This window comes from Arvicanthis niloticus, chromosome 14 (genome assembly GCF_011762505.2).
Source record: "Arvicanthis niloticus isolate mArvNil1 chromosome 14, mArvNil1.pat.X, whole genome shotgun sequence".
Taxonomy (NCBI): Eukaryota; Metazoa; Chordata; class Mammalia; order Rodentia; family Muridae; genus Arvicanthis; species Arvicanthis niloticus.
The window spans coordinates 54,256,517-54,284,372 of record NC_047671.1 but is presented as its reverse complement, the minus strand read 5'-3'; the positions used below and the strand labels follow the sequence as shown (position 1 = coordinate 54,284,372).

Here is a 27,856-nt window from a genome sequence, read left to right as displayed (position 1 = left end):
ATGGGCAGGCTGTGGGGGTCCTTAGCTATGTTCATCAGGGAAACAAAGAATGAAAGTGAGGCTAGCAATACAAGGTAGTTGTATAGTAGAGATGGTGAGAAGCCCGTGGAAGGGTCTTGGTAAAAGAACGAAGTAGAGGTAACTAACTGGATTCAGGGAAATCACAAGATTGAGTGCCCGGGATCTTGTCAAAAGCTCCGTGAGTCTTTCCTGAATGAACGAACAACTGTAACAGCAAATGGATTCTTGAGAAGAAAGGTGTCCCAAGGGGATTGCCTTTGATTGTTGAGAGAGGACATTACTTTCAGACTCCGGCAGTGGTATTGAATGTATATGTTGCTCTCAGGTTCGAATATTGAAACCTTAACTCCCAAGATAACGGTATAGAGGTGGTTCCTCTGTGAGGTAGACAGGTTGTCAGGAAGCCTGTATAGATAGAATTATTGGCCTTGTGAAAGAAGCCCAAAGTGGGTGCTCACTCCTTCCTCTTGGTGAAGGCACCTATGAAAGAAAGGCCTCTGTCTCTGATAAAGTCATCCCTCAGAAACAATCTGCTGGTGTCCTGGTCTCGCACTTCCTAATTATCTAGAATTATGAAAAATAAATGTCTGTTGTGTATTGTGTATGCTATAAGGTTTCCATCAATCCCTTTGCAGCAGCCCAGATAAACCAAGACAACCACGTAGACTTTAAAGCTGTAACATTCTGACTGCTTTAAGAATAATGCATAAGGAGATGGGCATGCATGAGTAACCTTCTGGTGGCAACTGTTTGTTGTTAAGTCTCAGAGTTCACAGTTCTGAATCCTGACTCTACCACTCAAGGGTAAGCTAATCTAGAGAAATGTACTCAACTCCCCTGAGTTTTGGAACAAGCTTGAAGCTGTTTGGTGCTACTGAGAAGTCTTAGGTACACCAAGCCCACTGTAAGGATGACTACTTTAACGTAGTATACGTACTCTAGAGTAGGTGTGTGTACTCTAACGTCATCCTGTTCCCATGTGCTTAGACAAGATTTCTCTGGAGTATCACCAGTATTTATTTACAATGGCTTCTTGAATAACACCACTGTAAATGAATATTTTATGATTATAGTCTTTGTCTAAGTACAGTAATATATTTATGGTAAGATCCTACTGGCTGTGGAGGCATGAATGCTGTCTAAGGAGACCTTGCATATTTCTCTGCTAATTATGCTTTATTAGATAGAAATCTCACGTTCTTTAATTATAAATGGTTGCAGATACGAATCCCACGTGGAAGCTACCACTTACCAGCGGTACTTAATGGTTTACCTACCACCTCTCTTCACTTGAATTAATTGCAATCAAGAGTCTCTTCTTCCCTTCTTACAAGGCATCTATGAGAGAATTTGGGATAAAATTTATTTTAGCTCTAGAGAAAAAAACGTAAGAACAGAAATGCAATTAATAAACTTAATTTGTAGAAATGAATGAAGTATTTCTGTTTCATAAAAGACTGACAGAGAACAAATAAAGAACTCACCATGGTGCAAACCCTCAGTGACGTTAAAATATTGATCCCCCTCCCCTCCGAATATTGTTCACATTCTCAGCATGGTTGACATGACTAGGCTTCTTCACTATACTGTTTAACTCACAGTTATTCTTAAATTTTATCAAGGTGAAATGAATTTTCCTTTTTTAGTCAGTCTATTGCTTTTCTTTTCCTTGAGAGATTAAAAAAAATCCTAATATTGTTTTTTTTTTTTTTTTTTGTGCATTTAAGTCAAGTTCTAATTTGTTAAATTGCAACGATGAGAATTTATTCCTGGTCTAATGGTAGCTTGAACAGTAACTAATGAACAAGCTGAGAGCAGTTGATGGAGGGATAATCACGTTAGTGCCTTAGAGTCAAGGTGCTTGTGTTTTATTAGATAAAGATCTGTTCTGTGATGCTTATGAAAAAACTGAAGCGGTCAAAGCCAAGTAGAATCTGTATTTCTTGTTGAATTTAAATAAAAAACACACAGGATAAATGATTTGAGATTTTGAAATAAAATCAGTGCCTTTTCTGACTTAGAAAAGTCATGTTTATACATTTTATATAAAAGTCTGCTTAATTCTGGTATTATGGGTAAAACGAAAGAAGAGTTCACTTCTTCTCAATCGTATTACAACTCTTAAAGCCTTAACATCCTTCTCAGTAAACTTGCTAACTGAGCAAACTTGGAGCTTTCAGAAAAGTTTTCTTTTCTTTTTTCTTTTTTTCTCCAGAAATAATTGTATCTCACCTCCAGCCAATCCAGCCGTATCCTTGGGCTTCTAACTAGCCTTAAAGGTGCCTCCTGCCTCTCTCCACCCAATTTTGTCTTAAAACTCCAATATCTGAATTCTGTATTTTGTTGTCCTGGCTTTTATTTTTTATAAGGTTTTGCTCACCAGTGCCAAACACTATACATAGAGAGTGTAGAGCATGAAGCTTTGAATGTTGACTCCTCGAAGACAGCAGAGTTTTTTTCTTTAACTTTTAACATAAAAACAAAACAGTTTAATGGGAAGAGGCACCAGGCTGGTTAAAAGGTAGGCCCTCGAAGGCCCTTCTGGTTTTACCAAAGGTCCATAGATCCTTTAAAAGTCTACATGTTCAGCCAGGTGATTTTAGCAAAAACCGTCTCCTCCTTGACACCCCTTACATGCTGAATTCTGTCTCTCATCTCTGGGCAGCTTCTCAGTCTGTCAGCTGTTTCTTCAGCACGAGAGGAAGAACAAATGTACCTGAGGGCAGGCTGGTTCTGATGGCATTTTTTTTCTTCTGAGATTTTGGCTTTTGAATAAAATCTTTCTTTCTTTCTTTCTTTCTTTCTTTCTTTCTTTCTTTCTTTCTTTCTTCTTTCTTTCTTCTCTCTCTCTCTCTCTTTTGTTATTTTATTTATTTACATTTCAAATGTTGTCCCCCTTCCTGGTTTTCTCTCTGTAAGCCCCCGACCCATACCCTCTCCCCTTTGCCTCTATAAGGGTACTCTTCCTACCCATCCACTCCCACCTCACCCATCTACCATCCCCCTACACTAGGGCATCAAGCCTCCACAGGACCAAGGGCCTCCCCTCCCAGTGATGCCAGATAAGGCGATCCTCTGCTACAAATGTAGTTGGAGCCATGGATTCCTCCATTGAATGAAGTCTTCCTTTTTGATCTCTGGTGTCTTCAAACAGAATTTTTAATGCTTTTAATTTATTTTTAACTTTTTAGCATTTTATATCTGACTACCCCATTTATAGTCACATATACGGATCCTAACAACACACAGGTAAGTAGAGTTCTTACCCCTCATCAAACGGGATTCTTTTTCGAGCAGATGGAGGCAATTAGAGAGATCCACAGCTAGTCAAAACAGACAGAATAAATGAACCCAGGAGACACATATACAGAAGAGAGGTGGCAGCCCTCTTTGTTACTACTCTCCCTGCCTCACTGGCTCCCTCTTAAATCCGTGGATGGCGTCTTTTTCTTTTTTGTTTTTGCGCGCGCGCACACACACACACACACACACACACACACTACTAAGTTGATTGAGTGTTCCCGCGTGTACTTTGCTCATGTTATTGGCTCACATATGGCAGATTTCCTTCACTATGTGGATTTGTTTAAAGCCTGACTGCTTGAGATTGGATAACCTATCAGAGGGCTCATCTCTGGGTAAAACTCTTTCTCCATCTCTCAGCCTGTAGTTTTTCATCTATGGGTGAGATCTTGTGAGATTTTCCCCAACCTTATTGGCATGTCGACTGGTGTTATCTTTATGCTAACCTGTTTTAGGCAGCCATATTGTTGACACTCCATAGTGACAGCCTTCCTATCATGTCTAGAAGACTACCTTATAGCAAGCATCCTGTTCCTCTGGTTCTTATAATCCTGCCACCTCTCTTCTGTATATGTATCTCCTAGGTTCATTATATCAAAGAAGTTGATATATATATATCAACTTCCAAGAGAAGGCAGGATGAAAAGCAGTTTCTTTGCTATGTAGATATGGAAATTTTGAGTTAAGAAACATTTTTTTTTTTTGGTTGTGAGCCTAACCTTTAATGGCTAAGCCATCTCTCCTTAATTGGTAACATAAATGGTGTAGAATTCAGCAGAGGTATTTTTTTTCCATGTGATATCTTACACTCTTCTTTAAGATATTCAGTCTCACATCCTATCCAAGAGAATGAACTGCTGTTGATTTTACCTGTGGAGAATCCAAGTTGTATGGGCGAGTGTTGTATAAAGCTGTGTCTCGCCCATTCACTCTTCTGGCTTTGTGGGGCCTTTTCTTCTCTTTTCTTTTCTTTTTGCTTTTGTTTTTTGTTTGTTTGTTTTTCTTCTTTTTTTTCCAGGACTGTGAGCTAAAGAAAATATTAGTGTGTTGGAAACTCATGCTTGAATTTTATGTCTCTGACGCTATAAATTTGTTTTTCTGTACTTTCTGCAACTTAAAATGTTTTTTTTAGCAAGTCACAAAGAGTCTATAAACAAGGAAACAGGTAACTGTATTTTAGAACCATGCACTCAGCCTGTGAGTTGTTATCAATTACATGATTAAGACTAGATAACCAACTGCCTTAACACTCCTAGCATTTTAACTGATATTGTTAAAGCTAAATGAATTTTCAGGAAACTCTCATTACCAAAGCCTCCAGAAATACTTGTTGCCCTGTTTCCTTGGGTTGGTGTCATGGATGATAACAGAAGTAACCAAATTCAGGAAAAGTCTGGACTAATAAAGAATGTTGTTCTAAAATTAGTCATTAAATTACTCCTTTAAACTGAAGCTCTATGATATTTTAATTTTTGTAAAGGATAGTCAGTCACCATGAGAACCATGTCTTCTACATCCTGGGATCCCGGCATCTACAAGGCACTTTACTGGAATGATCGCACTCCAAGCAACACAGACACTACATAGGTCTTGTTATACACATTTTAGAGACCAAATAACTGGGGATCAGAGAAGCTCATCAGCTTCCATTCAATCACCTAGCTTAGAAGTCTAGTAACAAGACTCAATTCAAGCCTGGGGTTTTACAAAGCCTATGATTATTCTATTATGTCATGCTCCTTTTACGTAAGCTATTGTTCATAGTCTTACTTCAAAATAAAACCCCTAATTAATTGTATAACATCATTTCTGTCTCCATCTCTTTTTCTGTCACTATGACAAGAGTATCAAATCAACTTAAGGGATGAGGGGGCTTATTCTGCTTCTCAGTTCAAAGCTAGCATGTCTTGTGGCAGGAGGTCAAGGCAGCAAGAGCCTGAAGGAGCTGGTCACATTGTGTGAGCAGTCAAGAGGCAAAGAGTACTTCATGGGTGCTGCTGCTCAGTCCTCTCTGTTCCACATTCCAGGAGCTCAGTCAGAAAATGGTACGAGCAAAGGTATATAGTTGATGTGATCAAGATAACCCCACACAAATATGGCCAGAGGTCTGTCTCCCAGGAGATTCTGGATTCCATCAAGTTGACAGTTATAACTAAGTATCAAATTGTCCTACTAAAACATTAGGTTAATCTGAGAATTAATATGTGTATAATTGTTTTAGATATGAATATTTCAAATACATCTCATTATGAGGTTTTTATGGCTATATGTGAAGCAAATGTGTGTTCTGATTCTCAGCAGATGCACAGTGTGCTTTTTGTAGGAACTTGGATAGAAAGGAAATGGTGGAGGTGAGATAGTTGGAAGGTTCATGGGAGACTTGTTTATTATCTTAAGATGAAGCCTTGGGAACATACTAATTTTCTAATGGAATGAAACCTACACAGAGCCGGTAAGATTCTTGGGAAAGGGGACATGAGTTCAGAAGAACATTCCAGAGAAAGCCATGGTGATATTATCAGGTGTCTAAGAAACTTGTTAGGGTAAGACAAGCACCTTTCCTCAGAAGTAGAAAGAATGGCAAACGATGCAGAAGTCAAAGGCCTGCGAGATTAGACATCTTTGGGAAAGAATAAGTTAAAGGAATACCTGCTCCAGCAGATTCAGTTCTACCTTACTTAGAAAGTGTGTTTTTTGCTCTTTCATGGATGCTGGTAAACAGTCTGAGCCTCCTGGGTTATCGAGAGAAAGGAATTTTTGTTCTCACGGCCTAGAAAAGGTCATGGGTATCAACAAGTATAGCAGGTTTCTCTTTGCTCTTCCTTGGGAGCAGTACAACAGATCCCAGTGGATGCCTGCACACAAAACACAGCATGTTAAAAGAGGAGAAATAAAACAGATGTCACCGGCTGTTGATTGAACAAGCAAAATGCACAACTAAATATCGTCCAGTCAATAGAAACTGTCCAAAACACAGATGAACCTCAGATACTCTGCTGAGTGAGCAAAGCAAACGCTTTGTATATATAATTTCCATTATGTGGGATTTCCAGGAGGGCTGGATGTCTCCTGACACAGCAGAAGCAGGGGCTTGTTTGGGCAGGGAGAGGGTGCAAGGAAAGGTGGCAGGTTGGATTATAAGCAATTTAGACATTTCTAACTTCACAGACTGCTTTTCCAGTGTTGTTGGAGCTGTGGTATTTTTCTAACAATGTCTGACGGAGAAGAGCGCTTGGAGAGAGAAATGGTGATGTACAAAGTAATGGACGGAGGCCAGAAGTGTCTGTGGAGGGCTGAGTGCCCACTAAGGCAGAATGCTTAGTTGTAGACCTGGGTCAGTGGCTTTCTTTCCTGTATTCCAAAAAGTCTTGACATCACCTATTTCTTTGGACGACTCATCTCTGCCTTTTCAATTATGTCTCTCTCCTTCCTTCCTTCCCTCTTCTCTTCTCTTCTCTTCTCTTCTCTTCTCTTCTCTTCTCTTCTCTCTCTCTTTCTCTCTTCCTTCCTCCCTCCACCCCTCTCTCTCAAGATTTATTTATTTATTTTATGTATATGAGTACTCTATCTACATGTACACCTGCATGACAGAAGAGGGCATCAAAACTCCTTGTAGATGCGTATGAGCCACCATGTGGGAACTGAACATGGGACCTTAAGAAACCCAGCTAGTGCTCTTAACCCCTGAGCTATCTTTCCAGCCCCAGGTGTTTCCTTCTTAATCTCTTTCCAGAGTCCTTTTTTCTCTCAGGCTCCACCTTTCCCTTAAACATCTTACATTCCCTTTAGGTTAGCTACCCTTGCGACCAGGTTATCAGTGGAGAGGAAAAACAAATTAATGGTAGGCTGGGCGTGTTGACTGGGAGTCCCATTGACACTGCTTAGCCACCGGGGCTCAGATGAACTCATCAGTCTTCCATCCGTTCTAAGTCTTGTCTCCCTCAGCACCCATCCTCTGTGAACTGGCTAATTATGAAGTCAGTCAGCATTGATTTCTCCTCCTTCCACCTCCTTCTTTCTTTTAGCAGTTCTCAAACACATCTCTCTGCCCATTTTTATTCATTACTTCTGCCCTCTGCAGCCTTAATATTTCCTTTTCCATAGCAAAAAACCTCCTCCCTGCCATTAATCTGTCCCCTTCTTCATTTTGAAGTGAAACTTTAACCAGGGAAGCCCAAAAGCCACTCAACATTTTTAGTTCAAGTAAATATGTTTTCAAATATGTTCAACAGATCCACTTACAACCCTGCATCTCCCCACCATGCTGGCTTCATTACCTGCTTTATTCCCCTCATGGTGACCCTCATCGCCCCATGCCCAAGGAACCCAAGTCTGGGAAAAAGGAAAACTGATTTGGACTCAGATATGTTTAATGTTGTCAGCATCTTCCAAACAAAATTATACTGACACCAGTAAAGAAAGCCACAGTATAAAAATGTTCAAAGTGAAACTAGGAACCTTATATGTGGAACTAGAAATGATCAGGAGAATGGGGACAAGGACCTTCCCAGGTGGAATGACACCCCAAAGCACAGAGTACTGGCAGGAGGTGGGGCGGGTAGTATGTTTCTTAGTTTCCATTTCAAATGTTGAGCGAGGCAGAAAGCAAACAGTGGTGAGATATTTGTCAAATGAATGGTTGAATGAACAATGTACTCTCCAGCAGTTTATAGAGAGTCTCTGTGTCAGACTATTCATCTCTAGTATGAAAGAATTGGACCAGAAATCCCTTGGGCCCATCCCCAAGCCTGGGCTTTGGTTTGCCCCTCTCTTTCTTCTGCAGTGCAACTCCTTAGCCAGTGCCCACATGGATCCACACCCCGCTCCCCTCCAGAGGCCTCCCCTGTGACAGGTGCTAGTGGTAGCTTTGCAATTGCTTTTTTAATATATGAATTTAACACACTCTGGTTCTTGAATGAAGCATATAAATGAAGATGCCATCAATGGAATGTGCAGGCGCAGCAAATGGAGCCTATAAAGGAAAAACACATTTATGCTGAGACGCAGGAATATTCACTTTAATAGAATTTCATGTGTCACAGCACAGCGGCATGCTGTTATCCACTGAGATTTGATTCCTGAAGCTCATGTTATTTGGGGCTTTTATCTTACGACATTCAATCCACTGGCACACATTGTCACCAGCCCAGTGTCTTTCCCCCATGAACCTACAGCTACCTGATAGCCCAGTCATTTGAGAAAGAGCCATGACTGGTGCTCAGGGCTGTAGGGCTGCTAATCTGTGTGCCAGGAAGTCTGAGGCCTCAGGACATGATTTGAGCTCTTCATCTTGCCGAGCCTCTGCTAACTGCCTGGCTGGAGATGTGCTCAATTCAATTTGTGGCAATTATTCTGAGAGGATCAAATGCACCGGAGTCATGCATTATGCCATATCCTCGGAGAGAAATCCTTGGTGCTCGTATTTTCTTATCCTGCAATTAAAAGAAAAAGATAAGAAAGAAAATAGATCAGGTAGGTAGAAGAGGCCAGGATGGACCAGAGCAGCAATACAGTGGAAATAAAATGCTCAGGACTTAAGGAAGAAAGGCTGTTGGGGGCGGAGGCTATTGTAGCACAGAGGCTAGGGAAGGTGCCCTGTGCTATTTTTCCACTCTCTCATTCTGTAGGAAATGTAGCTTAGGGATAGATTGTTGTAAAGATACTGGGAGACATTTTGTTTTAGCTCTGAAACTTCTAGTCTAGCTAAGAATGGAGTGGTATGGAGTTGTGTCATGTAGACCAGGTCGTATGGCTTGGGCCTTTGAAAATGATCTTAAAAATTCTGGTAGCATCTTAACTGCTTTCCAAATGTTTTATAGACATGAGAGACAAAAAGCAGGGGCAAAATTATTTCCTTTTTTTCCCTCTAAAACTCTACTTTCCCCACAGTGATTGAATACTTAAATTATTTCTGAAAAAATCAAAATCACTAGTATATTTTGTCTGGAGCTATAAACCCTTGACTTCCCAGTCACGTTCAATTTCAGGACCATTTTGAATAAGATGTCAGCTAACTTGTATAATGGAATGTATGTCACTTCATGAAGCAAGCTTTCTGTTTTGCTGAATTTGAATCACTTTGATATTGCTTAAAATAAGTCATATCTAAAATGGTCTACACCACTTGAAGATAGAACCCTCCTGTTTACCTCCTTCCTTTCAGGAAGCACAGATAAGATGTGCAGGGCTAGGGCTGAGTGGCTGGGTGGGCATCACTTCCAGTCCAGTGCATTTGCTTGTGGTGATAAGAACACCTGCCAAGGGACTGTCCAGATGGCCTCAGCCTGAAATTTTTCTGACATCCATTCATTTGGCAATTAGTCATGATGCTATGAATAATTATTGATAGACTCCTATGAGCAGTGCTTGCTGCCAAGCTCTGTGAATGATTCAAGTCCCACAGTGGCTCTGTCCACACGTCACCTTCATCTTCCTCTGCTTGGTCATTAATATCTTCACTTGCCAGCAGAGTTCCGTTATTAACACATATTTGTCATAAAGACTTTGGTGCTATTGACCTTAACTAGTCAGTCTCAAGTTTTCTGGGCAGTCAGCTCAACTTATAAAATATTTATCATGAAAAGTCTGAAGCCCAGAAACATAACCCTGTGACAAAGATTAAACATTGTCTGAGAACAAAATTACCTTTAGCAGGAGGATTCTAGATGAGAATCAGGCAAAGGGTCATCAGGACCAAGATCAACTGTGTGGTTTAAGGTTAAGGTGAGGTAGAAGACACAGCGAAACTTTGTGTCTTTGCTGTGTATACCTGCTCAAGAGATGCTTCTGCTCCTCATTAGAGAACTGATAAATCACTCCATCATATAAGCTCTGGCATAATGTATCATATTTATTATGTATGAGTATATAGATCTGTGATAATCCTTTACCATCTGTAATCCCACATGGACCAAATCAAACCTAATTCTCTTTACTTCCAAAAAGCACCTAACTCATGTTAGACAGGAAGGTGTATTGTTGACTACTGCTACCCATCATCATTTTCTATTTCTTCTGTAGCCTTGTTTCCATTTTTTCTTTACAATGAAAAAAAAAAACTTTCAATAGCAATTTATAAATCCATGAGCATGACATCAAAATCTACTCAGAAGTGAGGATGTCCTCTAGTAGATGACATAGTCATGTGGAAATATACACAGGAGAATCAACAATAGTGTGTGGAAGAATGATGGCTGAGGAAGGGGAAAGGCTCGCTCATGCCTGTACATGCTTACAGGAGACCAGCAGTAACATGTAAATGTGGAACTTCTGTGACATAATTATCTTACATTACTATCCAACTTATAAAAACTTCACTTACTCATCAGAGCTATTACTGGGCAAACAAGTTTTCTATTTTTATTGATCCCATGCTCCTTATCCACTCTCAGCCCTATTCCCTCCACCAAAGTGCAATAAGGAAATTCTAACTGGTAGAGTATTGTGTTTCCAAATGTAACCTGAGACCTATAAGGACTGAGTATTTGATAGACAATTGGAAATAACAGTGCATAGTTGTACAAGCTAAATCTCTTAACCCTGGAGGAGTGCCACAAGATGGTTATGATAAAGTTCTCTGAGTAAATGGGCATGAGGAAAATCAAAAAAATTGGAGGTCATGAAGTAGATTACCTTACCATCTTGGGGTAAGATTGAAAGGTTTCAAAGAAAGCTAATCAGTTGTCATTCTTCATCATGTTTGTAACAATTCTATTCTTCTAACATAACTATAGAAAACCTGAGATTGCAGGTAGAGTGTATAGGGAAGTCACCTGTCACCTCTGTGATGGTTAGATCACAAACTCTACAGAAAGCACAGACTGGAGAGGTGGTAATATGGTAGTGAAAGTTCTCAGCCTTCTCTGTCACGGAAAACCCTTCTCTTCTCTCAGACGTCTGTAAATTGTATTCATTCACTCATTCATTCATTCATTCATTCCCTTTATATCCTGATTGTAGCTCCCCTCCTTCCCATCCCCTCTTAAACATCTTTCCCTCACACTCTGTATCACTCCGCTCTAGTACATCAAGTCACTAAAGAACTAGGCACATTCTCTCCTACTGAAGCCAGACAAGGTAGCTTTGTCAGAGTAACTGGATCCACAGGCAGTCAACAGAGTCAAGGGCAGCCCCTTCACTCCAGTTGTTGAGGGACCCACATGAAGACCAAGCTGCACATCTGCTCCATATGTGGGGAGCCTAGGTCCATCCCGTGTATGTTCTTTGGTTGGTGGTTCAGACTCTGAGAGCCCCAAGGGCCCAGGTTAGCTGACTCTGTTTGTCTTCCTGTGGAGTCCCTGTTCTATTTGAGTCTCTCAGTCCTTCCCCCAACTCTTCCACAAGACTTCCCCAGCTCTATCTAGTGTTTGGCTGTGGCTCTGTGCATCTCTTTCCATTGGCTGCTGGGTGCTTCTCAGAGGACAGTTTACACTAGGTTTCTGTCTACTAGCATAACAGTATCTTTAGGAGTGTCAGGGATTGGTTCTTGCCCATGGGATGGGCCTCAAATTGGGCCAGTCATTGGTTGGCCATTCCCTCCTTCTTTGCTCCATCTTTGTCCCTGCACATTTTATAGGCAGGACACATTTTGGGTTGAAGGTTTCGTGAGTGGGTTGCTGTCATTACTCCTCCACTGGTAGTCCTGCCTGGCTGCAGGAGATGGCCACTTCAGGGTCCATATCCTCCACTGATAGGAGTCTCAGCTAGAGTCACTCCATAAACTCTTCCTAGTGTCCCATGTCTTGGGCACATGCTAGAGATCTCCTCCCCCAACCCCATCCCATCCCCACCTCTGATTTCTGTTCTCTTTCCCTGGCTCCCCTATACTTGATCACCCTGCCCCATCCCTTCTCTCACCCAGTTCCCTCCCTCCATCTACCTCTGATGTCTATTTTATTTCCCCTTCTGAGTAAGATTCAAACATCCTTCCTTGGACCCTTCTTGTTATTTGGCTTCTTTGGGTCTATGGATGTAGGATGGTTATCTCGTACTTTATGGCTACTATCCACTCATAAGTGAGTACATACCTTGCATGTGCTTTCGAATCTGGGTTACCTCACTCAGGATATTTTCTAGTTTCATCTGTGTGCCTGCAAAATTCATGATGTCCCTGTCTTTAATGGCTGAGTAGTATTCCATTGTGTAAACAAACCACATTTTTTTATTCATTGTTCAGTTGAGTATATCTGGATTGTTTCAAGTTTCTGGCTATTACAAATAAAGCTGCTATGAGCATAGTTGAGCAAGTGTCCTCGTGGTGTGGTAGAGCATCTTTTGGATATATGCCCAGGAGTGGTATATCTGGGTCTTGAGGTAGAACTAGTCCCAATTTTCTGAGAAACAGCCAGATTGATTTCCAGAGTGTTTGTCCAAGTTTGCCTTTCCACCAGCAATGAAGGAATGTTCCCTTAACTCCACATTCTTGCCAGCATGTGCTGTCTCTTGAGTTTTTGATCTTAGCCATTCTGATAGATGCAAGATAGAACTCAAAGTCATTTTGATTTCCATTTCCCTGACAACTGAGGATGTTGAATATTTCCTTAAGTGCTTCTCAGCCATTTGAGATTCCTCTGCTGAGAATCCTCTATTTAGCCCTGTATCCCCTTTTTAAAAAATTGGGTTTTTTTGAGTTGTTTGGTATCTAATTTCTGGAATTTTTAAAATATATTTTGGGTATTAGCCCTCTGTTAGATGTGTGTAGAGTTGGTGAAGATGTTTTTCCTTCTGTGGGCTGCCATTTTTCCTATCGACAGGTTCTTTGCCTTACAGAAACTTTATAGTTTCATGAGGTCCTATTTATTAATTGTTGATCTTAGTGTCTGAGCTATGGGAGTTTCGTTCAGGAAGTTGTCTCCTGTACCAATGCGTTCAAGGTTATTCCTCAATTTCTCCTCTATTGGATTTAGTGTATGCAGTTTTATGTTGCGGTCTAAGACTTACTTTATAATGGTGTTCTTATTTATGGTATTCTGGCTGCATGTATGCCTGCATGCAAGAAGATGGCACCAGATCTTATAGATGGTTGTGAGCCACCATGTAGTTGTTGGGAATTGAACTCAGGATGTCTGTTAGAGCAGTCAGTGTTCTTAACCTCTGAGCCATCTCTCTAGCTCCATCCTTAAATTTTAAATCTTCAAAAAGGGTAGTCGAAGAAATTATTTTAGGACCATCGAGATACCTCAGCAGATACAGTGTCTTGCTGCCAAGTCTGACCAGCTGAGTTCAGTCCCTGTAAGTTGTTCTCTGATTTCCACAGGGGTGTCATGTCACTGCCCCCCACACACCCCAACACACTAAATAAATAAATAAATGTTCAAAATAAATTATTTCAATAGAAGTTTTTGTAAGTCGACCTAATCACCTAACTTTGTCGTGAATTGGAGAGCATATATCGTGTTGTAAGGTAATCTTCATAAGAATGATTTTTAAGAAACAAATAGTAAACACCTCACAGGTACAATCTAGGACTTGAGGGGTGCTTATGAACAACATACTTAATTAGGAAAAACAAAATAAAATTTAAGTGTCTAAAACAATAAAGCAGTGGTGCATATTAGGCGATTCTCTCCTTATCCCTTTAAAAGATTATGAGTTTGTGTTTTACCATTTTTAATAGGTGGAAAGTAAAATCATTAAAAATTGTTATGTATCTTTTGGATGGTTGAATAACTATAATCTTTAAGAACTTTTCTTATGTTCTTTTATTTTTATCACAACAATTCTCTTCTACATTTCCTCCTCCTCTGTCTCCCAATTTTAAAACATTTTATAGGTTTTAAATTCAGTTATTAATATCAGCTACTTTGAGAATGTATAGTTTTTGCTGTGACATTTAAAAGAAACAAAAAGAAAATGAAAGAGCTTTCTGCAAAATAACTACCCAAGTTTTATACATTTCATTTAAAATGGATTCTAATAAACAGAAACTTAACCTGTTAATGAACTTGGAGAATTGCAATGGGGTGTGTTTGATAATATTAAAGTTTTGATGTACTTTACAGTATGATGCTGTGATTATGCTATGATTTTGTTAAAGATTTATTATCATTTGAGTATATGCTATTTGTTTTAAAATAATAAAACATAAAAGAAAGTCTTTTATCTTTTTATATCATAAAAGATAAAGATTACGGTTACTCATGAATTAGTAATTGGGGCATATATAGTATAAAATCTACTTTTTCATATGCTTTAAATAATTTACAATTTAAAGTTAAAATGTGAAATGTGAATGGCTAGGTTAAGCCCAGGGAAAATGAATGCTTTTCATTTTCTTAGCAAAGCTGAGATTCTCGAATGGCTGTTTCTGGAATCCTTCCCTGGTGTTGGAAAAGCTGTTGCAATTGTTCAGATGTATCTTCTTTGACGTTGATTTAATTAACTTCTTTTAGTACCCATTCAACTACAAGTATGTGTCTGAGAAGCATTGTGTTTATGGTTTTTTTAGGATTGTGGAGAAGGGGTACTACAGTGAGCGCGACGCGGCGGATGCAGTGAAGCAGATCCTGGAGGCTGTTGCTGTGAGTAAGGACAGCGATGAGGGTTTATCTATCGGTCATGTCTGCCTGTTACAGGCATTGTTCATGCCGTGCAGCTGTGTGATGTCAATGTAAGCCAAGCACAGGTGTGTGGATGAGGCGCCACAAGAAACTATGCTTTTTTTTTTTTTTATTAATGCACATAACAGACTAGCCACTCACATCTGAAGGATGTGCCACCCTGTAGGTCTGTCGAGCTATTCACATTCTGTCACGAGTTTATACTAGGATCTACTGTTCTTATTTGTTCTCTAACATTTCCTTTCCTTATTTTTTTCAGTGTATTTCTCTATTGGTTTTATTGTTTTATGTAGTTTGATTGGAAATGGAAGAAGGTCTAATAAGATAAATATGGGCCCTAGAACATAGAGATTGCTGCTTTTCCTTTTAAAATAAAGCAATGGACTTGTAGAAGAATGAACCTGATAGTTTTGCTTTTGAGGGAAAATATAAGATAAAATTTTATATTAGTGTACAACTTTATAAATTAATTGCGGAAGCAAATACACGTTTATGAATATGTAGATTTCACTATTTGGTTTGAAATTCAGTTAATTGTTGCCTAGTTGAAAAAAATTTCAACTATGCTGGCTAAAATTTTACAATATAATCTCTGGTTTCTATTTTTCCCCATGCATGCATGTGTGTGTGTGTGTGTGTGTGTGTGCACGCGCGCGTGCACATGTATGTATACATATATGCACATATATATGTACACATGTATGTGTGTATGAATGTATGTATGTATGCATAAATGCATGCATGTATGTATGTATATACACATACATGTGTCTGTGTGTGTCATGAGGACAGAAGAGGGTGTCAGAGTCCCTGGAGCTAAAGATATAGATGGTGAGCTACCCTACCTGAGTGCTGGGAGCTGAACTCAGATCTTCTGGAAGAGCAGTAGGCCCTCCTAGCTGCTGGACCATCTCTCCAGCCCTGGTCACTGGCTAGAATCACCTTAATGATTCATTGCTGAGTATAAAGCTAAAACAAATATATTTTCTGATCATGTTTACCAGAATTAGTTAAAAAAAAAAAAATCACACACCTTTGATTCCAGCACTCGGGAGGCAGATACAGGCAGATCTCTTGAGTTTAAGGCTAGCCTGGTCTATAGAGAGAGTGCCAGGACATCCAGGAATACAGAGAGAAACTGTGTCTCAAACAAAAACAAAAAAAAAAATTTATACAGTCTTCTCATGGCCAAATATACTGTTCTTCAGTTTGTTATCTTAAGAAATCACCCAAAGAAACAAACACATATTCCACTCATTTCACCCACAGGAAACACAAGTGTGGGCCGGGGAGCGGCTCAGTGGGTAAGATTGTCCGCTGTGTAACCCAGAGCAGAGTTTAAGTACCCAGGACAAAAGTTAAAAACCAAGGCGGTGCCTCCAGCCCAACACTGGGGAGAAACATGCTGGCCCTGGTAAGTCTGGGCCAGCCACTGTAGAAGCAACAGTGAGTTCAGGTTCACTGAGAGGCTCTGTCTCAAAAAATAAGATCAAAGATGCCGATGTGGCTCAGTGGTTAGAAGCATTTGTTACAAAGTTTTTAAAACATGCTTCTATTCGCCTCCAATTTTATTCCTGTTCTTAAGTGTATGACTAGAATTGTCTTTTGTAATTACTACTTCTGTTTGAGGAGGTCAGAGTTCAACAGCAATAATAAGTGTATATTAAAGACTTATTTTTAATCTCTCAGACTTTTGCTGATATCTATCACTTTGCTCAGATCAGCCATCAGTTAAAGGCACTTTGGGAGTCAGAGCTGAGTTTGGCTTCTTTGTACGTGAGCTTGGGCATATACTTAATTCCCTTAAGCCTTAATTTCCTCTTCTAAATCAGGCGTAACATTTCACCCTGACATGGTAGTGGAGAAGGCTGAAAAAAAAAATGTACAAATCAGAGCAGCGTTCAAAAGAGCAGCAGAGCAGAGCATTAAATTGATTCTTCACTAAATGTTGTATATCTGGACAAACAAAAGCTGATCGTTATGTTCGGCTTACGGACATCCAGTACATTTTTGTATGTTCTACATGTTACATCAACCAAAAGCTTAAAATCAAGGTATGCTGGAGGCTGGGATGTGTGCATAATTGTTGTAGGAGAGAAAGCTTCTGTCAGCCTCCCAAGCAGGGTATTTGTAGATCAGCCAGCTGTGTATGCTTTCCTGTTTCTGCCTCTTCCACCTGCTGTTGGTACCACACACTTTCTGGTGCAGAGTCACATGTTCTGTGTTACATGGGATGGGAACAGGAGAGATACCCGTGTCCCCAATGGAACTCCTTTTCTTATGCTTCTCTAGTGACAGAACACCTTTCTTATTTTCCAATACAGAATAATCCTTAAAGGAGTTGTTCCATATGACCTAACCCTTCATCTTAGCAAAAGTAAAAGAATATACAGGTGGCAGGGAGCTGGGTTTCCTGAAGTTTACTTAGGGGTGTGAAGGAACTCAGGCAAGCAGCTGGAGCTCTCAGGACCCCTTGCACACCGAACTTGGTTCTCACATGCTTCCTCTTTTACGGTGTTCACCATTTTTCGTGCTCAGAAAGTGATGTGGTCACCATCTTCTTCCTATGTTAATATGCCACCATAAAAAGCTGCCTGAGCCTTCCTCTACATAAATACAAATACCACTTGATCTCCAGTGCAGGCTTTAAGACAGAAGCTGCATTTGCTTCAGGTTGACTCAACCTTTCCTAGTCCATTGGGCTCTGGATGAGGCAAAAAATGTGGGGTGTGAATGTAGTTACAGCAGGGCCTGGAGAGGCCTCTGGAGGGTGCTTAGTGGTGTGGGTGTGTGTAGTCATGGGTGTGTGTGGAGTATTGCAGGTGTGGAGTGTTCACCGGTGTGGAGTGCTCTGGGGAGTGGGGCAGCTGTTTTTGTGAGGAAGGCTTAAGAGCCATACCTCTGTTACCATCCATTTCTCTGCTTTTCTTCACTGCTAGTCCTTAATATTTGTCTTCATCCCTCATGGAATGTTACATTGCAGGTGCAGTTTTGAATAATAGTCTGTTGTATGCTGTGATTTCAGTACTGGATAGATGACTCAGTAATGGGTACTTGCTGCTCTCACAGAGAGCCTGGGTTCAGTTTCTAGCATCCACAGAGTCCTTTAGCCAACTGGGTTACTGTCTGTAACCCCAGTTCTAGGGGATCAGATGCCCTCTTCTGGCCTCTGTGGAACAGTGCAAACACATGGTGCACTTGCCTGTGTGAAGACAAAATACTCATACACATAAAAATAAATAAGGACAGATGTGTGCCAACATCCCAGTTTTTTTTAGTAAGTGTGATCTCACTTTAAATATAATCTTATTTTGATGGGAGCCCTTCTTGTGTGTCTTGCAAGAACCAACTTCCAGTGACCAAGTTCGCTCGCACATTTCTTCCCTTGGTATTCTGGCTGTCTTGAGCAGGCACGTGCAGAAATCCTTCTTCTCTAACTAACCCAGGACTCTGGCCATGCCCATCAGGCTTGTGTCACCATGGTGACACTGCCATTCAACAGCTGTCTCCTAAAATCCTAGTCTTCGTCCTGGACTTGTTACTGCCTGGTCATTCAACTGAATCTTGCCAGTCTGAATGTTGCCAGGCAACAACATGAATTTGACCATTTGTTCTCATCATTACTACTCCCTGATTCAGGTCACCGTTTACCTCTAACACCACTGCTGGACCCAACTGGGTAACACACTTCCATTACCTAGCATCCTCTCTCCTCTCCCTGGAGTTAGGATGTCAGTAATAAACCAGTCTAGTCATTCCTATGATTAGGCCACATTGGCACCTGAGAACCTTCTGGGTGTGGTGAGGGAAGCCTGCAGTCCTAACACCTCGCAGGCAGAAACAAGAACATAAAGAGTTTAAGATGAGTGTGTGCTACACAGTGAGCTCTAGGCTGGCCTGGGCTACACAGTGACTCTGGGTGGCAAGGGGTGGAGGGGAGACAGAAAAAGACAGTCAAACGTTCCTAGAGTATCCCAGAGTATTTTCCATATTGAGGGTCCTCCACACCCCACTTTCAGGGCACTTGACTGGCACTCTCCTTTTCTGTGTTTGTACCCATTGGCCTACTTTTCTGGTCCTAGGAAGAACTAAACTAATTTTCATCTTGAACTTGTTTCTTCTGTTCTGTCACATTTTGTCATAGTTTACATTCTGCTTCTTGGCTCCCACTAAAAAGTTCTGTCTCTAGAGTGACCTTCCATTGTGCTAAAACTGTGCCTTCTACATCCTTCCCAAGCCACCTCAGTTCAATACCATGTGTTATTGTCTTCATGAACCTACAGGTACCTGAAAATTTGCATTTGTTTAATACTTTGTATTATTCTTTTTGTGTACCCACCTGAAATTGTACATTACTTTGTCTGTGCTTAATATCTATCACCTAATTCCACAAAAGTGGGAGCCTGGTTTCCACTGATCTTCTCTCAGTATGTCATGAGATACCTGGCCTATTCATTTTGTAGGAAACAAAGCAATATCCCATTGTCTCCATGAATGAAATCCCTCTTCTGTTCCCTAGTGTCATTTCATTGATTTTCTGTGTAGTGTGGACCCCACAGTTTTTTTTTTTCTTTCAAGTTGCCTTCGCCTGTTTACATGGCTACTGTTATTTGGGTTTATCCCAGTAAGTGTGCTTTGATTTAGTAATGCCAACAGGTAGCTGGCATAAGAAACCCTGGTGTCCCTCAATGAATGAGAATGATGTACTTAGCATCGAAGTTTCCTACATACTGGAATTACACCAATTAAGGAAACAATGGGTCTAGTCAGGGATACTCCAGATAAGCCTCACTTGGAACAGTGAAACAAAAACCCAAGATCTCCATTCTAGGCTGAAAAGTTAAGCTGATTGCTGTTAATCCTGTGTTTCAAAAATATTATTTTACCCATTCACAGAATGGTTTAGATTCTAGACTACTACATTCAAGCCAAACATCCTTGAAACAAACTATCAAAAGATCTCTGAAACTAAGGGTTAATCTAAAGAAAATTAAAACCTTTTTCCCCAAATGTTTCACAGGTAGAAGGCAAAGCAAATTTAGACTTGAGAGAAATGATTGGCATCTTTGAAATAGCTTATTGTCAACTATAGAGCTATAGATAGCTATGAAAATGGGACATTTGAGATTCTAGGTAATCTGAAGTCATGTCTTTAAAATTGAAAAATGCCAGAGAACTGGCTCAAAAGAGAGAAGGGATGTGGCACTCATGGATGGAAGGAAGCAGAGCATGGTGACATTTTGGAAACAGGCTCAGCAGGCACATGGTGGCTCTAGGAAAGGAGCTGCAGTGGTGGCAGTAGTGAGGGGCATGTGGCAGAGAGGACACCCTCTATCATCTCACCTTCCTGCAGACTACACAGGCTGGCTGCTGTGAGCACAGAAGCATAAAACAGCCTGTGAAGCTTGGGGGAAATGTTACAGGTATAATTATTCCACTTACGTAACATATGTCACAGCCTCCATCTTCTTTCTCTGTATATGTTACTGTTTCTATGACTATACCATTACCACTTCTGCTTTCTCCCTGTTTGACAGCAGTTATAAGAGTCTGTAAGCAAATGTGGAATTTACTTTAGCTTTGAATGTTGAAGGCAGATTTTTAAGACTTTTGATGTTATTTCTCTTTGAAATAAATCACCACAGTTACTGGCAAAATTCTGAACATTCTGGAGTGGTCGCCTTGTCCTAGCCAAACTTAAATGACAAGAAACACAAGGGAGTGTTCTTTCTCTTACTACTGCCGGAATTGCTGGTCCATTTTCTAGAGCCACAATTTGCCTGCTGAGCCTCTGTTTCCAAAATGTCACCACGTCCTGCTTACCTCCACAAGTGCCACATCCTTTCTCTTCTTTCTAGCTACAGCTCTCTGAGGCACATCCCAATTTTAAAAGCAAGACTTTTGAGCCTGGAGACAGAACACTAAATTATTTTTTAAAACTCTGAGGAAATGGTTGAGAAACTTTAGTATCTGTTATCACAGAGCTCTTTGGTAAGAATTGTGGGATTATGGTGACCAATAACTGTAAAGAAAAGTATTAAAACCTTCAAGTTGGTGCAAAAACAGAGTATTTAAGTATCAAGTAATAGGCAGTTGAGGCTGGAAAGAAGGCTCAGTGGGCAAAGTGCTTGCTGCATTATGTGTGAGGACCTGAGTTGGGGTCCTTAGCTGGGGCAGGAAATTTCTGACGAGTCAGTGAACTGAAGTTCCAGTGAGGGACCCTATGCCAGTTAGGGTCCATTGTAATCCTCACACATCTGGGAAGAAGGGATCTCATTTGAGGCATTGTGTCCATTGGATGGACCCTCAACCATGTCTGTGAGGCATTTTCTTAATCACTCATTGATGTGGGTAGACCCAGCACACTGTGGGCATTACTAGCCTTAGGCAAATTAATCTGGACTATGTAAGAAATGTAACTGAGCAAGCCAGAGAAAGCAAACAAATAAGCAGCATCCCTCTGTGGTATCTGCTTCAATCCCTGCCTCCAGGGTCCTGCCCTGACTTTCCTCAAGTGATAAACTGTTGCCTGGAAGTGTATGATGAAATAAATTCTTTCCTCCACTAGTTGCTTTTGGCAACTAGGGCACCCTGCCTCAAATACTAAGAGGGGAGCAATAGAGGAACACACCTGATATTGACCTTGGGCCTACATGTGCCCATATAAAGGTGTGTCAGATAATTCTAACACCTCTCTGGATGTTTTAACTTTGCATAGTGAGCTTATGAATTTAAAGAATGCTGCTCTGCTGAGAGTTGATGCAGCAGATACTGCTGATAAAATTACCCATGGCCTGAGGTCAATATTTCTATTTTGGTCAAGGTTCAAGATTGGTGTATATAGCTTGATCATGATAGCTCTTTTTGTCCTGGGAACACTTTTATTCCTGCCCATCGTGTTAAAGCTTGTTTTTAACAACATCAGCATGTTGGCAGCCAAAGTACATGGTTTGAATCTGAAAATGGAACCCCAGATAGAGTTATTAAGTTAACAGGCTGGCAAGCTAAGAACGGGTAAGATTCTGCACAGAGCCTTACCAGCCTAAGACAGAAGTACATTGCTTTTGATGATGCATATTCTGCAACGGGTAAGGAAAGCATTCTTGGCAGAATGACCTAAGACAGACTCAGTCTTGTTTATCAAATAAAAAAGAGAAAGAGGCAGAGAGCTTTTGGAGCTTCTTGGCAAGAATCTGACATGGGCCAAGGACAAGGAAATGGGCTGCTTGGCAGGAATATGACTTTGGCCAAGGACAAGGAAGTGGGCTTCAGGCAGGAATCTAACATTAGGCTAGAACAAAGAAGTAATTTCAGGCAGGAATCTAAATCTTAGGCTAGAGCAAACAAGTTATTTCAGGCAGGAATCTAAATCTTAGGCTAGAACAAGGAGGTAGGCTTCAGACATGAAAATGACTTTGGGCCAGGACAGGGAAGTAGGCTCAGATATTTTGGTCATCCTGATAAGCCCTTAGAAACAGTGATCACGGGAGGTTTCACGGAACTTTGTTTATTACCTTGCTTGTTCTTTGACTATTTGTGTTTATTGTATTGCTTGTTCCTTAAATATTTGCATCTATTTTATTCCTAGTTCCTCAACCTAGAACTGACCTTAATACTTGCATGTAATTAAAATGATATAAAAGCAAAAAGGAAGAGGGGGGGATGAAATAGGAGGTTTCTAGGGAGGGGAATGGGGACAGGAGATGACATCTGAAATGTAAATAAATAAAATATCTAATAAAAATAAATAAATAAATAAAAATAATGCAACAACAACAAAGGTGTGCCAGAATACACACATGTTCACACCATTCAAGCAACATGCACATGAACACAATGAACATTATAAGGAGTAAATAAAAGTTTCTGGGGTAAACGTGTCTTCCTAGGAAGAAATGGATTTAGTTTATTTAGAGAATAAATTGATGAAGAGTTGATGACTGGAAACTGAAAAATTGAAAAGGCAAACTGCAACTCTAGATGACAGTATAGTGGAGACAGTAATATCAGGAAACCGATGCCCTTATCACTGAGCTAACATGAGATAGTTCCAAAGATTAAAATCTAGAGAATAAAATGAACTGTGTCCCTATGGCAGAAGCTCACTATTTGGCTGGTGTTGGTGTCTGTGAGCCCAGAGAAATTGCCCATGATGCTGAAACTCAGATCTCTGAAAATGACTGACCAGCCAGCATGAGCTGGGGAAACTGAGGTGTCCTCAAAGGACTGGGAAAATGACAAAGGAGATCAAGTGGTGCCACCAGAGTGACATACCATTGCAAGGTGAATGAGAGCTTGATTTTAGAGCCATGCAGTTAGGAATGCTACTTAGGAAAACTGACTCAGAAAGCAAACGGGGAGCAGTTCCCTCACCTTTTCCCACTTCCAGCCTCACATCCCACTCATTGTGAAGCCAAGAGGGAGCAGCAGGAGATGGAAAGCAGTGGCTTCAATGTCAGATTCCAGCATCATAAAGTGGACTGTGGAAAGATACATTCAAAGTTGGGAGATTATCGTAGAATTAATTTTACAGGAAATTATTGAAAAAATTCTCAAAATTCATGCTGTTATTTATAGTTTTCTCATGTTCATAGTCTTCAAAGTATGGGGAATGATTCTAGAGGTTAATGAAATAAAAACAAAAGAATCACTAAAGTAAATCACTATTTGTCTTCAGTTCTGAGTACCGGGCTGAGTAACACTTATACATTTTGCAAGGGTTATATAATTTACCTTATGTCATTACATCATGTGTAGAATTCATCTCTCACCCTGACATTGTATTCATTGTTGAGAGAGAAACATAGGCTTCTTTAGAAAGAAGGAAATAGCTCAAGCTTCTTTCCCCAACTTCTCTTTTAGCGTGAGTCATGGCATCTGACCTGATCTTGCCCAATCGGTTGTGGGGGGAGCCTGCTTTTACGTTTTGGGGAAATTCCCCATTCATACAAGGAGGCCCAAATGATGAGAAGCTATTTATCTGTTTCCCTGCCTTAGTTGAATCTGTAGATGATGTTGGAAATTGCTTTTGCTGTCTTTGTAATTATAATGAGAAATATAATTTTATAGAAGGCAGAGAGTAAAATCCACCAGTGGATCTTCCTCCTCTGTATCTCACAGAGGACAGTAGTCCCTAGTGTTTCTGCCACTTTGAGTTGTATGTCTCGTTACTTGAACAGTCTGAACTCCTTGAATAAACTTCTGAGTGGATCTTAATAATGATTGCATGGTATAATTTTCCATCCATCAGTTATAGCACAAAGGGCATACTCCAGATAAAAAGATTCTGGTCCCACTAATTTCCCAAAATTGAGTTCCACTGAATATCAAATGCACACCCACACACTGCGAAATCAGGGTGAAGTGAGGCTTGAAGGGATAATGAGGTTGAAGGCGATTAAGAATCAGCTTGCTCTGACACTTGTCCTTTGTTTCTGTGAATACCATGCCTACTTGGGTCTACTTAGTGTCAATGAAACAATTCTGAGAGATTAATTAAGCCATGTGAGGATAGCACAGGGAATGTAGATTGTTTGATGTAAATCAGTCTGTTCCTGTGGGAGGTAATCCTCTCTCTCTGTCTCTCTGTCTCTCTCTTTCTCTCTGTGTGTGTCTTTCTCTGTCTCTCTTTCTCTCTGTCTCTATCTCTGCTCAGACTAAATGATGGATTTTAATTAATGCAAGGTATATAATATTAAAATATTATGATACTATTCTACCCATAAGTAAGAACTACTGAGAATTGAGAAATCACAACTAGCAAAATAAAAAAGGAAACATTTCTGTTAATATTCAACTATTTTGATTTATAAATGTATAATAAAATCATTTTATTATACATTTTAACAGATTTGAGAACAGGGAGATAATCTATATCCCTTTTGAATCTCAGTATTAGAAAACAGGTGATCTAAGATCAAGACCTTCTGGTGTAGGAAATGCCCTCCTCTCTGAACATTACCACTCATAATTGTCAGAAATAATAAGAATGATGTGAAAAGCTTATCAAGTTCTACCCCTGTGGTTTTCGGTTTTTAGAATCCCAGAAGAATCAAGATGAATTCTTGAACATGTATTTAGTAATTTACCAAACAATTTAGTAGAATATTAGATTGATGATCACATCCTACATAACATCTGTTATTTGGGGGTTGGGTAAATTTTGGTTGCTGCTGTCCTAGTTTCTTATTGCTGTGATAAAACACCAACAGAAACCAGCTAGAGGAGGAAAGGGTTCATTTCAGCTTACAGATTGTATCAGTCCATCATTGAGGAAAGCCAGGGTAGGATCTCTAGAGAGGAATTGACACAAATTCTGTGACGAACACCGTTTACTGGCTCAATCCCAGGCTCATATTCGGAATACTTCTTTATATATCTCAGACCCACCTGCTTAAGGCTGGTACTACTGACAGTAGGTTGGACCCTACTACCTTAATTAACAATCAAGAAAATGGCCCCATAGACATCCCAATAGGCCATAGGTTTGAGGAGATTCCTCAGTGGAGACTCCTTCCTCCTATATGTGTTAAGTTGTCAACCAAGATAAATCATTATAATTTTAACACTTGGCAACATGATACTGCAGTGTAAAACATAGTCCAACAAAATTTCTCCAGTCCTTAAAATTTTCAACATTTAATTTTTTATTTTATTTTATGCCTTCTTTTGAAAGGAGATTTTTTTTTCTTGCATGATATATTCCAGTTATGGTTTCCTTTCCCTCTTTTCCTCCTAGTTCCTTACACCTCCTCTCCAATCTGGGTTCACACCCCTTCTGTCTCTCATTAGAAAAGAACAGGATTCTAAGAGATAGGAATTCAATATAACAAAATAAAATATAATATGATAAAACAAAAACGATCACATAGAAGTTAGATAAGAGAAACCAATGTAAGGAGAAGAGCCCAAGAGAAGACACAAGAATCCAAGACCCACTCATCTGCACACTCAGGAGTCTCATAAAAACCTAAACCGGAAGCCACAATATATACACCAAAGACTAGGGGCAGACCCACACAGGCTTGTGCATGCTGCTTCAGTCTCTATGAGTTTATATGAGTGTTGATTTAGAGGGTCTTGTTTTCTTGGTGTCCAACATCCTCTCTGGGTCTTACACTCTATCTTTCTTCCTATTCTATAGGGTTCCCTGAGCTCTGAGGGGAGGGGTTTGGTGGAATAATTCTATTTAGGACTGTGTGTTCCAAGGTTCTCGCTCTGCGTAATGCCTGGCTGTGGCTCTCTGTGACATCTGCTGCAGGATGAAGCTTCTCTGATGATGGCTGAACAAGACACTGATCTGAGTATAGCAGAGACATGTTATCACTACTTTTAAAAAGTAGTATTTAGTTTTACCCTAGGTCCCTGAGCTATCTAGTCTCTAGTTCTTGGTCACCCTATCAGTGTCTGGTATGAGCTCCATCTCATAGAGTGGACCTTAAATCAAAACGGTTACTGGTTGCTACCACAAGCTTTATGCCATCATCACTGCACGTATCTTGCAGGCAGGGCACCGTCGTAGCCCGATGGCTTGTGGCTGCTTGGTGTTTGTGTTTCTCGTTTGTAGCCAGCAGAGTTCCTTCCTGTACCAATGACCCTAGTAGGGCTGAGGGCTCTGTGAAGGCACCAGCTTGAGTTCTTCATGTTCAGTGAGTTGAATGGGTGTCTTGCTGTCAGTTTGTGGAGAGCAACCTGTAATCTTGGGAATGCCCGTGGGATTCCATTGTCCAATAGGTCAGTTAAAGGTAACCCAGTCCCAGTACTGGGATGATAGCTTGTCACCAGGCTTTATTTGGTGACAAGAAATGGCCAGTTGGGAATCTATCTCCTCCATCATGTGGTGATTTCATTTAAATCACCTTCATATATGTGTATATTTATGAAACTTCTACTGTATCATGTTTCTATACTGTCCCTCAAATGGCCCTTAATTTTAGCTCTCTCTACCCATATTTCCTCCCTCAGTCCCCTCTCCCTCTCCCTCTCCCTTCTCCACTTGCTTTTCCTGTTCCAGCTCCCTCATTCATCCATAGCTATCCGTTCCATTTCCCTTTCCTAACAAGACCTATCTGTACCCTCAGTCCCCTACTCTCATCTACTCTGTGAGGTTGTAAGGATTGTAGCTTAGTTGTCACTGAGCAACAGCTAATATCCATATACAAACAAACACATGCCATATTTGTCTTCCCGGGTCTGAGATATCTTACTCAAAATGACCTTTTCATTTACCTATATAACTGGATTTCATACTATTTTTTTAACAGCTGAGTAATACTCCATTGTGCAAATGTACTACATTTCTTTATTCATTCTTCTGTTGAGGGATATTTAAGTTGCTTCCAATTTCTGGCAGTTATAAATAGAGAAGCAGTTTAACATGCTTGAGTAAGTGTCTTCGTTGGAAGATGAAGTGTCCTTTGGGTATATGCCCAAGAGTAGTGTAACTGGATCTTGAGGTAGATTGATTCTCGCCTTCCTGAGACGTTTCCATACTGATTTCCACAGTGGCTGTACAAGTTTGCATTCACATAGCAATGGATGAGTGGACCCCTTACTCCACATTCTCACCGGCATGAGCTGTCTCGTGTAGCGTGTAGTCATTCTGACAGATTTAAGACCTCAAGGTGATTTTGATTTGTATTTTCCTGATGATTAAGGATGTTGAACACATCTTTAAATGTTTTGTTTTTATCATGTGTTGAACTATCTCTACATCTCTAGATGACTCCTACTTGATCATCATGGGTGTTCTTTCTGATGTGTTCTTAGATTCAGTTTGCAACTATTTTACTAACCATTTTACACCTATGTTCATAAGAGAAATTGGTCTGTGTTTCTCTCTGTGTGTCTCGGTCTGTCTCTCTCTCTCTCTCTCTCTCTCTCTCTCTGGTCTTTGCATGCTTTGGATATCAGGGTACTATGGCCTTGCAAAATGAATTTTTCAATGTTCCTTTTGTTTCTATTATGTGGAATAT

The 27,856-nt window shown here is 40.3% G+C and overlaps 1 protein-coding gene across 2 annotated transcripts in view; it reads left to right on the top strand.

The window, feature by feature from the left end:
- Camk4 (calcium/calmodulin dependent protein kinase IV) overlaps positions 1–27,856 on the top strand; it is a 224,025-nt gene that overhangs the window by 154,994 nt on the left and 41,175 nt on the right. For both annotated transcript variants that reach the window (XM_034518596.2, XM_076912860.1), the window contains exon 6: positions 14,771–14,843. In XM_034518596.2, coding sequence (XP_034374487.1) covers positions 14,771–14,843 — 73 coding nt within the window. The remainder of the gene's footprint in view (positions 1–14,770; positions 14,844–27,856) is intronic.